The 16,278-nt window shown below is 40.6% G+C and overlaps 1 protein-coding gene across 1 annotated transcript in view; it reads right to left on the bottom strand.

Moving 5' to 3' along the window:
- The window catches only part of scara5 (scavenger receptor class A, member 5 (putative)), a 69,018-nt gene that overhangs the window by 9,990 nt on the left and 42,750 nt on the right, over positions 1-16,278 (bottom strand). The window contains exon 8 of the mRNA XM_053479851.1: positions 6,964-7,029. Within this exon, the coding sequence (XP_053335826.1) occupies positions 6,964-7,029 (66 nt within the window). The remainder of the gene's footprint in view (positions 1-6,963; positions 7,030-16,278) is intronic.

Here is a 16,278-nt window from a genome sequence, read left to right as displayed (position 1 = left end):
GGGAAGCAGAACTTTCTCTGTTCTTCTGATTAAAGCAGCGTGCGCCCCGAGAACGCTCGGTGGATCGTTATACATACTCAAACGTTTGCAATTTCGCTGGAATGAAATGCGTGTTATTTTTATGGTAAATCAATTAGGTTCATATTTTCCAGAATTTTTAGTTTTGAGGAGAAATAATTTCCATGCTGAACTAGTGTCTGTACTTCCTTTTGACTCATTACGCTTGTCAAAACATAATGCTAGGCAGATCATTCTGCATCTTTGTTTATTGCAAAAATCAGGAAATAAACACTTTCAGAAAAGCTGGATAAACAATTAAAATAAAGGCATAAAAGCATTAAATTCCTGTGCGTCACAATGCATAGTGATTACTGCGAAAGGTACTATCTTGTCCCAAATCATTTAGAATATTTAGAAAGCTGAAAGTGGGAATAAAAGTTGATTTGGCTGAACCCATGGCTTGAATGCAAGCCAGACCTGCACAAATGCACAAATGCTGTGAGTATTTTATTAGCTGAGATGCTTTCTCCTGCTGTGAAGCACATGGCCTATGATATTAACCAGTCATTTGATATATCAAAGCTTTTGCAGACACATAGGAAATGAAAAATGTAGCTTAATCCATGATGCTGCACCATGTTTACAAGCCAACTTGTCAGTCTGAAACTTGCAATATGAGCTTCATGCCCTAAAGCTTGTATTATTTCTGGATTACAGCAAAATAACACATTTATTAGACACATACAAAAGTAGAACTATAATCAATTATCCCTTGAAAGAAAGAAAAGAACCCCAAACTGGCTCCATTCAACAAGGTCAGCCATGAGGTGGTGACTAATTTTCTCGACTCCTCTGCTCTTGTCTGTCCTGTCCCTAGAAGGGTGATTGTATCAGGTGACATGGAGATGATCTACATCTGCTCCATGGTTATTTCCCACTGGTGTATTTTCACATCATTTTAATTCTCTTCCCTTCTTGGGCAGCGGTTCATCGCAGTACAATTCTCAACATATACTGTACAGTATGTCTTGTGAATGTATCACTACTTGTGAAACTGCACCATACAGTATGATTATCACTGGGATGGCTGGTGATTTTATGCTATACTTGGTTTACTAGATGTTCAGCTCCAGTTCTTCAGTTGCCTTCCACCACTCAAACAACATTTCAGGAGGTTGACTGGCTACACCAAATTGTCTCTACCTGTGTACGTATGCTGTCCTGAAATGGACTGGATGGATTTCCACCTCATGCCTAGTGTTTCTGAGCTCCACCACCACTCAGGCCAGGCCAAAGTGCTCACTGAAGACAATCAATTAATGTTTATCATTGGTTAATCTTTAATTATTCTTAGCACATTGTTGCAAAAATCTTACTTGGTCATGCACGTCCAGTAACATGTACAGGGAGTCAAACAAGAAGGCCACTAAGGTTCTGTCCAGGCTCTAGTTACCCTCTTGGACATTGACTTGCTCCTGGCTTGGGGATCCCAAATATAGCAAGTATTCCATAGTTCCTTTATATCACTCTGTTGCTGAATTTGCTTTGTTGGTGTTTCATAGTTTCTGTTGACATAGGAATAAAGACACTGATGTTGACCTATGAAGGCCAAAAAAGGCCTGTAATGGCAAAGGTGTGTGTTTTCTGCTTTTGATTTAACATTTTACTACTGCTTACTAATTGTTGAGAAGGTCTGAGTCTGTTTTTGTTGGTGATTGAGGCAGTTTTTTTCTGGGTGCTGCTGACATACAACAGACTTAGGTTTGAGCCGTAGATTTTTTTCTGGCCTGTAATACAGCTGGCCTGATATCCGAGTCAAGGACAATGCTTGATTGCGCTCAGCATGTGTTTGCTCTGCTTTGTGTTACTGTCTCTTAGTACCACATGTATAGTCATTTTTGTTGTTTTTGTTAGTAGCAGGGGATATTGTTCTGCTCAAGACCTTTATAAAAATCACTTCAGAACCGCATTGTGTTCACACCAAATGTTGCCAATGTTCTTCATGCCTAGTCCGGTCTGGTGTTCTAGTGGCAATACAGACTGCTGTTGGTGCTCCATCACTGGATATTAAAAGCCCTGCGAGCGGCAAGGCCATTCTTTTATGACCAAAGTGTTTTCTTATGTTGTTTTTGTTTCTTGCTTTATGTTGTCTTACAAAGTGATTCTGAAGTGACTTGATGAAGGCGCCATTGCAAATTGTGAAAAGAATGTTAATAAAAAGGTACAATGATCACCATGGAAGCACTGCACTGATTTGATTAATGGCAGGAAAAAGGCCTGTAGTATAACTAAAACAAGCGCTTCTTGTGTAGATTCCGTAAAAACATCTCTGTTTATCCAGACCAGCCCACATCATGTGACCGGTGACAAAAGAACCACAGAACATTAGCAATGCTAATGTTCTGTGGTCGTTTTGTCACCGGTCACATGATGAGCACCCACAGAACATTAGCATAATTGCTAATACTAACCACCCGGCAAATATAAAACAACTGGCTGTGTACAGTAGTAGTTAATCAAAGCTGTGGAGCCAAGTTTCTCCGCAGGACCTGAGGCTGTAGGAACAGGGTTTGATTTGGCCTCATGAGAGGGAGCTCCAACCACTTGTGTGAAGAGAAAAAATTAATGCTTTCTCTTTTAAGATTTGAGAAAATCAAAGAAAAAAAAAGAAAATAACAAGCTGAAAGGAAGAGCTTTATTGATTTCAGGAAGCCTGTAAACTGAATGTTACAAATGCATACTTTGGTCTAACATACCTACTGTATGTTTTTTTTTCTTCTTTTTTTTTTTTAAAGGTCCTTTAGTTCAGGATTCTGGCCAGGACATATGGAACCTGCCTCGTCCTACAGCTAAATACCAGAAACCTTTGCTGGAACTGAAGAACTTGAGGCATGCTTTCACCAGAAGAACCAGAACTTATCTCAAATCCTGAATTTGAATTATTGTATTTTATTTCTATAAACTGTAATCAGTACCTGCAGAGTACTTTACTTCAACTCACGGTACTATGTATTTGTAATCAGAAGCACTGGAAAGAAGGTGTTTTATTTCCTTGTCTGCAGGAAAAGACCTACATTTTCTACATGGTGGAATTAACCTTGTTTATCAGTCACAATGACACACCCTTTGGCTGCTTTTATAATAACCTGTACTGTGTAATTACTGTGTTTAAGTGAACAGTATATATTTGCTTTCCAGTGTAACAGGAACTTTTTGTTTTCCTTCCAGTAAAATTATTTACTGAACTGAAACATATTACAACAGAGAAAGCACAGCTCAGAAATCTTATGTGTGATAGGAGATAATACCAAAAACAATACCTTTCTTTTATTACCCCATACATACTGTACATACTGTACATACTGGTATATGTTACATATTATAAACAGTTTTGCTTTCCCACACTCTCACCTATTTGCTTGTGGTTACTTTAGTCAAATTCAGTCCAACTTTGTTTGAGTAGCTTTAATTAAATAAATAAGGAGTATCCTTACTCAATTATTTCGTGACTCCAGAACAAACTAGACAAGACTAAAATAAAGCAACCACCAACCAGTGCTAAATTCATAAAGCAAAGAACAGCCTGCTGTTATTGTAATATTGTATTGGAAGGTATTATTAATAGAGATATTGTTGCTGAATTTAACCTTTTTATCCTACAACTAGAGACTATTTATCTTATGGTGTGATTCAATTGTTTAACAAAAAAGTTGCATAAATTTCAATTAACACTTATTAGCAGATCACTGTAGTATTAGAGCAACAAAAAAAAAACCCTGGCTTGGTGACACGTTTTATCTTTGATGGTTTTCCTCTTACTGCATTACCCTAAGGGTGTTACATCGCCAGTGAACCAACATTGGCAGGAGTGATGTATAGTTCCCCCTAAATAGTGATAAATTGTGGTGTGTCATCATGTTCCCTTTGATTATTCAGCATTGCTTGGCTGGTCCCACCATCTTTCAGTGATCAAGGAGGAACTACATCTAGGTGGTGGAACAAACTTCCTCTAGATGTCAGTACAGCTGATTCACTGGCAATCTTTAAGCGAACAACCTAGGTATTTGATTTAACCCCCCACCTACCACTTCCTCAAATAAATAAATTGATAAACTAATTTTTTCCAACAGTGGGTTACTGATGGTACTTAGCAGCCTATAAACCAGTGTATGGCCATATTTATAGATGATAAGTTCAAAGTACTTATGCAAGTCGGCCTGGATAAGAATGTCTGACAAATACCTAAATTTAATGTCAATTGTAAAGATTTAATCTGTCCAAACCTACCTGGCCCTATGTGAAAACATAATTGCTCTTAAACCTAATAACTGATTGCACCACCCTTGGTGGCAACAACTGCGATCATGCGTTCAGGGATTAGGAATTTTGACCTCCTCTTCTTTGCATAATTGTTTGAATTCTGTCACATGGTGGGTTTCTAGCATGAATGGCCTGTTTTATGATCTTAATCTGATTTATATCCTGACAGATTAGTTTGTTTTTAAGACCTTCAGAGGTGGACTTGCCAGATATGTTATCTTTGGATAATATAAAAATTTGTTTGATGATCTGAATCATTTAAGTGTGAGAAATATGCAAAAAAGCCCAACAAAAAATGGTGTGGTTTTTTTTTTAACCCACATTGCAAGAGCAACAGTAAACAAGCAGACAAATCCTCAGATTATGTAATTACAAAATAAAATCATTTTACCTTCCCCACTAAGTTCAAATTCCTCTTCTCAATAAGTCTTAGGGCTACCTCTCATGGTGACACTAAGAATAGAGAACATTATACTGTAGGTTTCCTTTGGTGACTTTTGCTTGATTTAGACCGTTTGGACTAGACCATTTATCCAAAGGGTTATAATCTCCTTCTTCTTGCAAACTTAATCCCGAATGTTTCCACCAGAGAAACGTAAGATGATTTAGTTGTAGTTTCTGCAATACTAAAGGTAATACGTACTATAGTCAGTCATTCCCATAAAAGGAACCATAGCTGTTTTTACCTCCTAAGTAGTTTCTGTTTAATGTTCAAAATGTCTAAAGATCTGTATTAATCACAAATACAAGGAACTATCCCAAAAATAATTATTCACAGAACTGTACTATTTAGTGTAAACACATCAAAATTAACCTACTGTAGTATTCATTTGCAAGTAACCCTTGCATAATGCTCTCAAACTGCAATAAAGAAGAATATTGATTCTGGTTACCCAAAATAACCGCCTCCATAACATTAATGTGTCTCCTAAGAGATTTGGTTTGAGACAGACATTTACAGACAAGACATTTAAATAAACAAAATAAAAATAAAATAAACACCTATTATCATGTTAGCAACATTAGCCATGCTTCATACCTTCTGGGCAACAATACAGCAGAAAACTTAAGGCACCAAAAATCAACCCATAATGAATCTTCTAGTTCTGCTGAAGTGAGCAGCGTGTGCTGACCGAGGAATGAATGTCTGCCCACAGACACAGAGCCTCAGTTGGACCAAGCTTTCTGAATGAAAGACGAGCGAGGAGAATGTAAAGCATGCATTTGATCCTTGAGTTGCTCTCAAACATGTTTTGCAGAGGAACTGCAGCAGCTGTCCAGAAAGATGAGATCACTTTACTGAAAAACAGCATCTATTTATCATCCTTTTCTGGCAGTGCCAACCCAGTAACTCACCCACAGGCTTGCAAGATACAGCTCCACGGCAGAAATCAGAAACCTTTGCCAGAACTTTTGCTATGTTTCCATTAGAGAAAACCAAGCTAATTTTAATTTTTAAAATGTAGTTCTCAAAAACATTTAATTCTTGCGCCACAGCTGGAGATCAGGAACTTTAGGCATGCTTCCACTTGAGGAACCAAGACGAATTAAAATGTAATTTGTAATTCCAGAAAACATTGTAGTTCCTGATTCACTGATAGAGATCAGGAGGTTCTAGTATGGTTCCACCAGAGGAACCAGGATATGAAAACATTTAAGTACCTGTTATATATTCCTGGAGATCAGGAGCTTTAGGCATGTTTCCATTAGAAAAACAGGATGTAAAAACTTTTCAGTTCCTGTTTCCTTGCAGGAGCTCAGGAGCTTTAGCCATGTTTCCATCAGAAAAAAAAACAGGATTTAGGCTTAGCTCCTGCTCCACTCCAAAAAATTGTAATTCCAGAAAATCCACTGCTGGAAATGACTGACCTTTTCTAGAACTTGGGAACCTGAGCCATGTTTCCATCAGAGGAACAAGGGCTGACTGTAGTTCTAGAACATTTTAGTTCATGAAACCTTTTACACAAGTCAGGAACTTAAGGCATGTTTTCATCAGTTGGACCAGAATGAATATAAATGTTTGGTTTGAAAACATGATTCCTGCAGGATATGATGAACCTTTCCCAGAACTAAGGGCCTTGAAGCATGTTCCCACCACAGGAACCAGGCTTGCTTGTTATTTCTTGGTTAAAATTCCAGAGGCAGAATAAAACAACAAAAAACAACAACAACAACAACAAAAACCTTTCAGTTCCTTGTCCAGCACTAAAAAATAAAAAAAAAACTTGTCATAAATTTGGAACTTTAGGCTAGTTCCCACCAGATCAACCAGGGTGGATCTAAAAAAAAAGTCAGTTCCAGAAAATCTTTCACTTAACTATTCTAAGCCCAGGAACTTGCAAAGTGGAATACTACTCATAAGTCTAAAACAAGCCCTGATATCTTTCTGTTTTATAACCTTTTATTACTACCACCATTTGTTTTAAATCACAGGCAGCACGACGTAACTAACAAAGCAAGACATAAACCTCCTTGTTTACTGTCTGGTCATACTTTTCTCCTTACTGGGTGTTTATTTTATAGTCAATGCATCTGCAGTTGAGTGGAGATGGTGAAGAGATGCAGCACAGGAACTTCCTTGTGTTGCTTTTTTTCACAATTGATTTGGGTAAATGTTTTAAAAAATAAGTCAAGATATTCTACCTGTCTTGCCTCCTGGGTCTCCTCTGTCCCCTTTCTCTCCTTTGAATCCCCGTTCTCCTCTTTGGCCTGAAAATGACAAAGCAATTGCATGTTTTTTTAATGACTTCCTTAGTTTTGGCTTATAATCTTCCATAGAAACAAATTTGCCGTTCATTCAGAACTTCTCTCTTGGAAAAAAAGTTTCTTATGGGTTTTTTGGATAATCAACTTGTCCAGCCTTTCAAACAGGTTCTACTTGCAATGAAAACCCTGTGTTTTACACAAGAAATATTAAGTTTCTTTAGGTTGATCCTCAGACATTTTCCCTTAAAAAGGATGTGGATTTCTCTTGGCCATGTTCATTTCAAGTAAGACTTTTTCTGTTTCCCCCCCTTAACTGTCAGCATGTTTGACATATATTATGACACTTAAAACTACTACACTGTTCAGGTTTTTTTGGAGCCCTGAAGTCAAAATTCCCAGGGTGACATAAAGCTTCTATCACAAGTTGGGGCCAAGTATGTGTGGTGTGATCGAAGGCCATTTTCACATTAAGAATAATTGATTTGTACCATGCTCAGAAATGATTGTTAAACGATGAAGCAGAAGGCTCTGATGATCCAGGCATTGTTTTGGAGCTCCAAGGTCAAAATTCCCAGGGTGACATAAAGCTCCTGACTAGTTCTATCACGAGTCAAGTATGATGATAAAGATAAAGGACAAAGTGTCTGTGAAAAATTACTCCTTCATAATCCAATATGAGGAAATTTACAACATAGCAATCATAAAATTGTCAATATCCCAATGTTGCAATGGAACAAAAAAAAAAAAGAAGAAGAAGAACATTTTGTCTTATGGGACTGTTCACTTGTATGGAGCGCAACATCTGGCTGTGTCCTGTGTCCAGTCTCAAATTCTCAGCTTTAATCATTATCAATGAAATCAAGCAATGTTCTTGTAAACAGAGTTGCACTACATTACTGGGAATAATAATTAAAAACTTAGCCATTATATAAAACATCATCATATGTTTACAGTGTAATCGTCTTATGATTATAGCACAAAAGTTGCTACGGCCAATACATTTGTTTTTCTTTCTTTATGGTCCTGTATTGAAGATTGGTATGACTGTGACAAATTCCAGACTAAAAATGATTTGGTGCCAAATATGAATGATTTAAGCAACATGTTGGAGAGTTATAGCGAGAAAGAATTTTTCCACCTTCTGTACAGTATGACCAACCATAATTAATGTTTTGATCTGAGCCATTACAACTCACATGCAACTTATGTTCATGTCAGAATGCATCCAGCTGTAAGTTCTGTTCCAGATAATATCTGAGATATGTTTTAGTAGTCATGCTCAGATGATTACATTGCTGTTGTTCCATGATTTGCAATACGAGATGCTAATATCTACCATGCGATTAAGGTTAATGAACTGTAGAGAAGTTGTGGGTTCCAAAACGAAATAAACCCTGTCATGCTCATCAAATCTGCATAGCCAGTGGGTTTCTCCAGGAAGCGATGACTTCAGGCCCAGAGTGGCTCCGTCTCTCTTTGGGTTGGAGTTGGCCAGTTTATTAGCGCTTTAACACAGATGGAGGTTAAGACACTCACTTGAGGAAGAACAGAACCCATCATGATGGGGTTACAAAGAGATAAAAGCTTCTTTACAAAGCTTATACATGAAGACTGGACAAGCTCATGGAGAAAAAGAATGCAATTTATGAAATTTTCATGGAGTAAACATTCCTCAGTAAGTACAGTTTAACGTCTTAAGATAATAAGATAACATCTGTCATTTCAGAGCTTTAGCCCAAGTTTATTAAAAATTTTTAATGAATGTTCTTCTGGTCTTGTCTTGTTTTTTATATATACTGTATATATATATGTGTGTGTGTGTGTGTGCATTATGAGAAGGTCGGAGGTTCAAGCCTCAACACTATCGGGTTGCTGCTGTTGGGTCCTTGAGCAAGGCCCTTAACCCTGACCCCTGCCTACTAATAAATGGCAGGTTATTACTATAACAGGTTATTTCACTGTGCAGTAATGTATATACGATGAATTGGCTGAACTTTACTTAATGAAGGCTGAACTTGTTCCCTCACCAGCTTTTTATCTTTTTTCTGTCACTCTTTAATTTATTAAGACAGAAAAGAATTTAAACAAACTTTGTTCGAACAATTCTACATTATTAAAATGTAAAGTTCCTGTTAATGAGCTGTTACTCTGGAAGCGTTAGTGAATTGAAACTAAGCCATTAATTATAAATAAACCTGTGATTTCTGTGATAGTTGCACTACTGTCAGAGTAGCTTTAATGAAAATGTAATCTGATCAATCAGTACTTGCAAACTGGAGTCAGGAAGGCTAGCTAGCTAAATATACTGTATTTCTAAAACATCTAAGAAGAATCTTCAAAGGTCAGCTTGCTGTTCTTTTTTAGTTTTTTAGTTTTAGTTTTAGATTTTTAGTTTTAGTTCAGCTCCTGGTGGGTTTAAGAGAAACTGGTGGTTTGTAATGGGCACAGAGAGACAGGGGGAGAGAGATTGTAGAAGGTAGTTTGGGTGGAACGCATTAATATAAGTAGAACACAGATGTCTGGTGTGATCGAAGGCCATTTTCATGATGGTTGAACGATGAAGCAGAAATACTCTGCTGATGTTGCGTCTAAACAGTGATCTACTTCTGTTCTCAGGTACGACTGCTTCCTTATCTGCTTCGATCCGTGCACGAGTACACTGTATCATTCTCAAGACCACCTCTTCAAGTGGACTTGGCCATGGTTCGGCATTGTGGAACGATTATGTTCTCACTGATTAAAATGAACCAGAGTCTGGGGTCAAGTGTTCTTGGAAACCACCCGAGGGTCTTAATGTGAAAATGCCCTAAGAGTCAGGAAGGTTTTCAATTGAACCCAGGATAACACCTTTTTGCTCCCCACACACATCCGTCTGCAGCTTCAAGTCTCACATCACACCACCCAGGCTGTTTGCATTTCACACCCAAAGCCACAGAGGACTTCAAAAGCTTCTTTCAGCACCAGGATACAGAGAGAATCAAAGCCTTTTCTCTTTATACAAATTGACTTTTTCTTTCATGGTTACGAGGTGGGGAATGACGGACTAAATACACACTTGTATAGCGCAGTGATATTTCCACAGTGTGCTTTCTGCTCCAGAAATAAGTTACTACTCACCATCAAGGGTTATTTCCAACCTGAAATTAACACATTGTTAAAAAGTAGAAGTTTTTTGGAAGGCAGGATTATTAGTGTAGTTTCCGCGATGTGATAATCCTTTTTAAATTGTTAAATCAACCTTATGTTCTTCTTGTCCTTCATCTCAAGTCTTGATTAAGTTGTTTTGCTCCTTTAACAGCATTGTTTGGAGGAAAAAATCAGCAGGGTTATTATCTGCACCCTTGGGGGGTATAACTCTGGAGCAGATTTAAAATTTGAGACATTTCCAGAACTTTGATTATTTATCCTGCTGTGTACTTTTGAGCTTTATTGAACCCCCCACCTCTCTCTTTAAATTTACGTTTCAGTCAGACATGGTGTGGGGCTCACAGATCTGGCGTGTGCTGCACAAATAGTGCCATTTTTTGTTAAATAGGTCTCAATTAAGGCATTTAATTTAATTGCTGGTCCTTTTTCATTTGACCATACAGATATGTACTAAACAGGCTGCAGGTGTGTAAAAAAAAGACTTCCAAATACAAAACAAAGCTTTACTCATTCGAAGAATCCATGAGGAACAAACGGTAGATTTTCTCCTGGATTAAATTCATCATCAGATAAAATACAGATTGGTGCAGCTCTGGAGCTGATGAGGTCATTTGTCTTGGCTGTACACTTGGAGGCAGAAAATCACGAGGATTTGTGCTGCTTGTGAAACTCCAGTGTGTGCAGCTCCAGGTGAAGTAAGACGTCACCTCGCATACCATGGTGTTTACAAGCCGTTATTTCAATTACTGTCAACGAAATATTGACTACAAAAAAATTTTGTATTTAATGTCATATTTACTCATTAATGAAAGGCATTTGGGTTTATGTGTGATTGTTTTCTTACCTACGTTTTGTAGGTGCTTTAATCTCATTGTTCAGGAGGTGAGGAGGAATGAAGTATGTTTTTATCTGTTAAAGTCACACTTTTTGCTGTAAAAGCAGCCTGTGAGTGCAACTATTTGTTGTTACAGGCCATCACAAGAGCTCGACCGAGTCACTTGTCAACTCACTTGTCAACTCTGCCTTCACTCCATCCCTCACTTACTCAAGGCAGACTCAAACATTCACTTACTCAATTGCTCTCTCTCACTTTCTCATCTAGTATATCATATACTGCCCCACCAACACCCCATAATTGGCTTAGTGACTCACTTAAATAATCACTCACCGGCTCTCTCCTCACTCCTCTAGTGACTCCCTCTCTCTGGCTGAGATGTATTTACCCACTCAGGCACACTTACTCATTGACCTACCCACTCTGCTTCACTCAGTGACTCTTACATTACTCACTTACTCAGTGACTCTCACCCAGACTCACTCAATCAGTGACTCCCACACTGACTCACTCACTCAGTGACTCCCACACTGACTCACTCACTCAGTGACTCTCACACAGACTCACTCACTCAGTGACTCTCACACTGACTCACTCACTCAGCGATTCTTACACTGACTCACACACTCAGTGATTCTTACACTGACTCACCCACTCAATACCTCTCACACTCACTCATCCACTTAATGACTCTCACACTGACTCACCCACTCAATGACTCTTACATTACTCACTTACTCTGCAATTCTCACACTGACTCACCCACTCAACACCTCTCACACTGACTCACCCACTCAATGACTCTTACATTACTCACTTACTCTGCAATTCTCACACTGACTCACCCACTTAACACCTCTCACACTGACTCACCCACTCAATGACTCTCACACTGACTCACCCACTCAATGACTCTTACATTACTCACTCACTCTGCAATTCTCACACTGACTCACCCACTCAACACCTCTCACACTGACTCACCCACTCAATGACTCTTACATTACTCACTCACTCTGCGATTCTCACACTGACTCACCCACTCAACACCTCTCACACTGACTCACTCACTCAATGACTCTCACACTGACTCACTCACTCAATGACTCTCACACTGACTCACCCACTCATAACTCTCAGACAGACTCACCCACTCAGTGATTCTCACACTGACTCTTAATGACTCTCAATGACTCTCACACTGACTCACTTACTTAATGACCCTTACATTACTCACTCACTCAGTGATTCTCTTACTGACTCACCCACTCTCTTAATGACTCTCACACAGACTGACTCACTCAGTAAATCTCACACTGACTCACACACTCAGTGACTCTCACACTGACTCACCCACGCAGTGACTCTTACACAGACTCACTCACTCAGTGTCTCTCACACTGACTGACCCACTCAGCGATTCTCACACTGACACACTCATTCAATAACTCTCACACGGACTCACCCACTCAATGACTCTCACACTGACTCACTCACTCAATGACTCTTACATTACTCACTCACTCAGCGATTCTTACAATGACTCAACCACTCAATAACTCTCATGCTGACTCACCCACTCAGTGACTCTCACACTGACTCACCCCCTTAGTGACCTTCACACTGACTCACCCCCTTAGTGACCTTCACACTGACTCACCCCCTTAGTGACCTTCACACTGACTCACCTACTCAATGACTCTCACACTGACTCACCCACTCAATGAATCTTACATTACTCACTCACTCTGCAATTCTCACACTGACTCACCCACTCAACACCTCTCACACTGACTCACCCACTCAATGACTCTTACATTACTCACTCACTCTGCGATTCTCACACTGACTCACCCACTCAACACCTCTCACACTGACTCACCCACTCAATGACTCTTACATTACTCACTCACTCTGCGATTCTCACACTGACTCACCCACTCAACACCTCTCACACTGACTCACCCACTCAATGACTCTCACACTGACTCACTCACTCAATGACTCTCACACTGACTCACCCACTCATAACTCTCAGACAGACTCACCCACTCAGTGATTCTCACACTGACTCTTAATGACTCTCAATGACTCTCACACTGACTCACTTACTTAATGACCCTTACATTATTTACTCACTCAGTGATTCTCTTACTGACTCACCCACTCTCTTAATGACTCTCACACAGACTGACTCACTCAGTAAATCTCACACTGACTCACACACTCAGTGACTCTCACACTGACTCACCCACGCAGTGACTCTTACACAGACTCACTCACTCAGTGTCTCTCACACTGACTGACCCACTCAGCGATTCTCACACTGACACACTCATTCAATAACTCTCACACGGACTCACCCACTCAATGACTCTCACACTGACTCACTCACTCAATGACTCTTACATTACTCACTCACTCAGCGATTCTTACAATGACTCAACCACTCAATAACTCTCATGCTGACTCACCCACTCAGTGACTCTCACACTGACTCACCCCCTTAGTGACCTTCACACTGACTCACCCCCTTAGTGACCTTCACACTGACTCACCCCCTTAGTGACCTTCACACTGACTCACCTACTCAATGACTCTCACACTGACTCACCCACTCAATGACTCTTACATTACTCACTCACTCTGCAATTCTCACACTGACTCACCCACTCAACACCTCTCACACTGACTCACCCACTCAATGACTCTTACATTACTCACTCACTCTGCGATTCTCACACTGACTCACCCACTCAACACCTCTCACACTGACTCACTCACTCAATGACTCTCACACTGACTCACTCACTCAATGACTCTCACACTGACTCACCCACTCATAACTCTCAGACAGACTCACCCACTCAGTGATTCTCACACTGACTCTTAATGACTCTCAATGACTCTCACACTGACTCACTTACTTAATGACCCTTACATTACTCACTCACTCAGTGATTCTCTTACTGACTCACCCACTCTCTTAATGACTCTCACACAGACTGACTCACTCAGTAAATCTCACACTGACTCACACACTCAGTGACTCTCACACTGACTCACCCACGCAGTGACTCTTACACAGACTCACTCACTCAGTGTCTCTCACACTGACTGACCCACTCAGCGATTCTCACACTGACACACTCATTCAATAACTCTCACACGGACTCACCCACTCAATGACTCTCACACTGACTCACTCACTCAATGACTCTTACATTACTCACTCACTCAGCGATTCTTACAATGACTCAACCACTCAATAACTCTCATGCTGACTCACCCACTCAGTGACTCTCACACTGACTCACCCCCTTAGTGACCTTCACACTGACTCACCCCCTTAGTGACCTTCACACTGACTCACCCCCTTAGTGACCTTCACACTGACTCACCTACTCAATGACTCTCACACTGACTCACCCACTCAATGAATCTTACATTACTCACTCACTCTGCAATTCTCACACTGACTCACCCACTCAACACCTCTCACACTGACTCACCCACTCAATGACTCTTACATTACTCACTCACTCTGCGATTCTCACACTGACTCACCCACTCAACACCTCTCACACTGACTCACCCACTCAATGACTCTTACATTACTCACTCACTCTGCGATTCTCACACTGACTCACCCACTCAACACCTCTCACACTGACTCACCCACTCAATGACTCTCACACTGACTCACTCACTCAATGACTCTCACACTGACTCACCCACTCATAACTCTCAGACAGACTCACCCACTCAGTGATTCTCACACTGACTCTTAATGACTCTCAATGACTCTCACACTGACTCACTTACTTAATGACCCTTACATTATTTACTCACTCAGTGATTCTCTTACTGACTCACCCACTCTCTTAATGACTCTCACACAGACTGACTCACTCAGTAAATCTCACACTGACTCACACACTCAGTGACTCTCACACTGACTCACCCACGCAGTGACTCTTACACAGACTCACTCACTCAGTGTCTCTCACACTGACTGACCCACTCAGCGATTCTCACACTGACACACTCATTCAATAACTCTCACACGGACTCACCCACTCAATGACTCTCACACTGACTCACTCACTCAATGACTCTTACATTACTCACTCACTCAGCGATTCTTACAATGACTCAACCACTCAATAACTCTCATGCTGACTCACCCACTCAGTGACTCTCACACTGACTCACCCCCTTAGTGACCTTCACACTGACTCACCCCCTTAGTGACCTTCACACTGACTCACCCCCTTAGTGACCTTCACACTGACTCACCTACTCAATGACTCTCACACTGACTCACCCACTCAATGAATCTTACATTACTCACTCACTCTGCAATTCTCACACTGACTCACCCACTCAACACCTCTCACACTGACTCACCCACTCAATGACTCTTACATTACTCACTCACTCTGCGATTCTCACACTGACTCACCCACTCAACACCTCTCACACTGACTCACCCACTCAATGACTCTCACACTGACTCACTCACTCAATGACTCTCACACTGACTCACCCACTCATAACTCTCAGACAGACTCACCCACTCAGTGATTCTCACACTGACTCTTAATGACTCTCAATGACTCTCACACTGACTCACTTACTTAATGACCCTTACATTATTTACTCACTCAGTGATTCTCTTACTGACTCACCCACTCTCTTAATGACTCTCACACAGACTGACTCACTCAGTAAATCTCACACTGACTCACACACTCAGTGACTCTCACACTGACTCACCCACGCAGTGACTCTTACACAGACTCACTCACTCAGTGTCTCTCACACTGACTGACCCACTCAGCGATTCTCACACTGACACACTCATTCAATAACTCTCACACGGACTCACCCACTCAATGACTCTCACACTGACTCACTCACTCAATGACTCTTACATTACTCACTCACTCAGCGATTCTTACAATGACTCAACCACTCAATAACTCTCATGCTGACTCACCCACTCAGTGACTCTCACACTGACTCACCCCCTTAGTGACCTTCACACTGACTCACCCCCTTAGTGACCTTCACACTGACTCACCCCCTTAGTGACCTTCACACTGACTCACCTACTCAATGACTCTCACACTGACTCACCCACTCAATGAATCTTACATTACTCACTCACTCTGCAATTCTCACACTGACTCACCCACTCAACACCTCTCACACTGACTCACCCACTCAATGACTCTTACATTACTCACTCACTCTGCGATTCTCAC

Source organism: Clarias gariepinus, chromosome 2, assembly GCF_024256425.1.
Source record: "Clarias gariepinus isolate MV-2021 ecotype Netherlands chromosome 2, CGAR_prim_01v2, whole genome shotgun sequence".
NCBI lineage: Eukaryota > Metazoa > Chordata > Actinopteri > Siluriformes > Clariidae > Clarias > Clarias gariepinus.
Note: the sequence above shows the minus strand (reverse complement) of the source record. Positions and strands in the feature narration are given on the sequence as shown.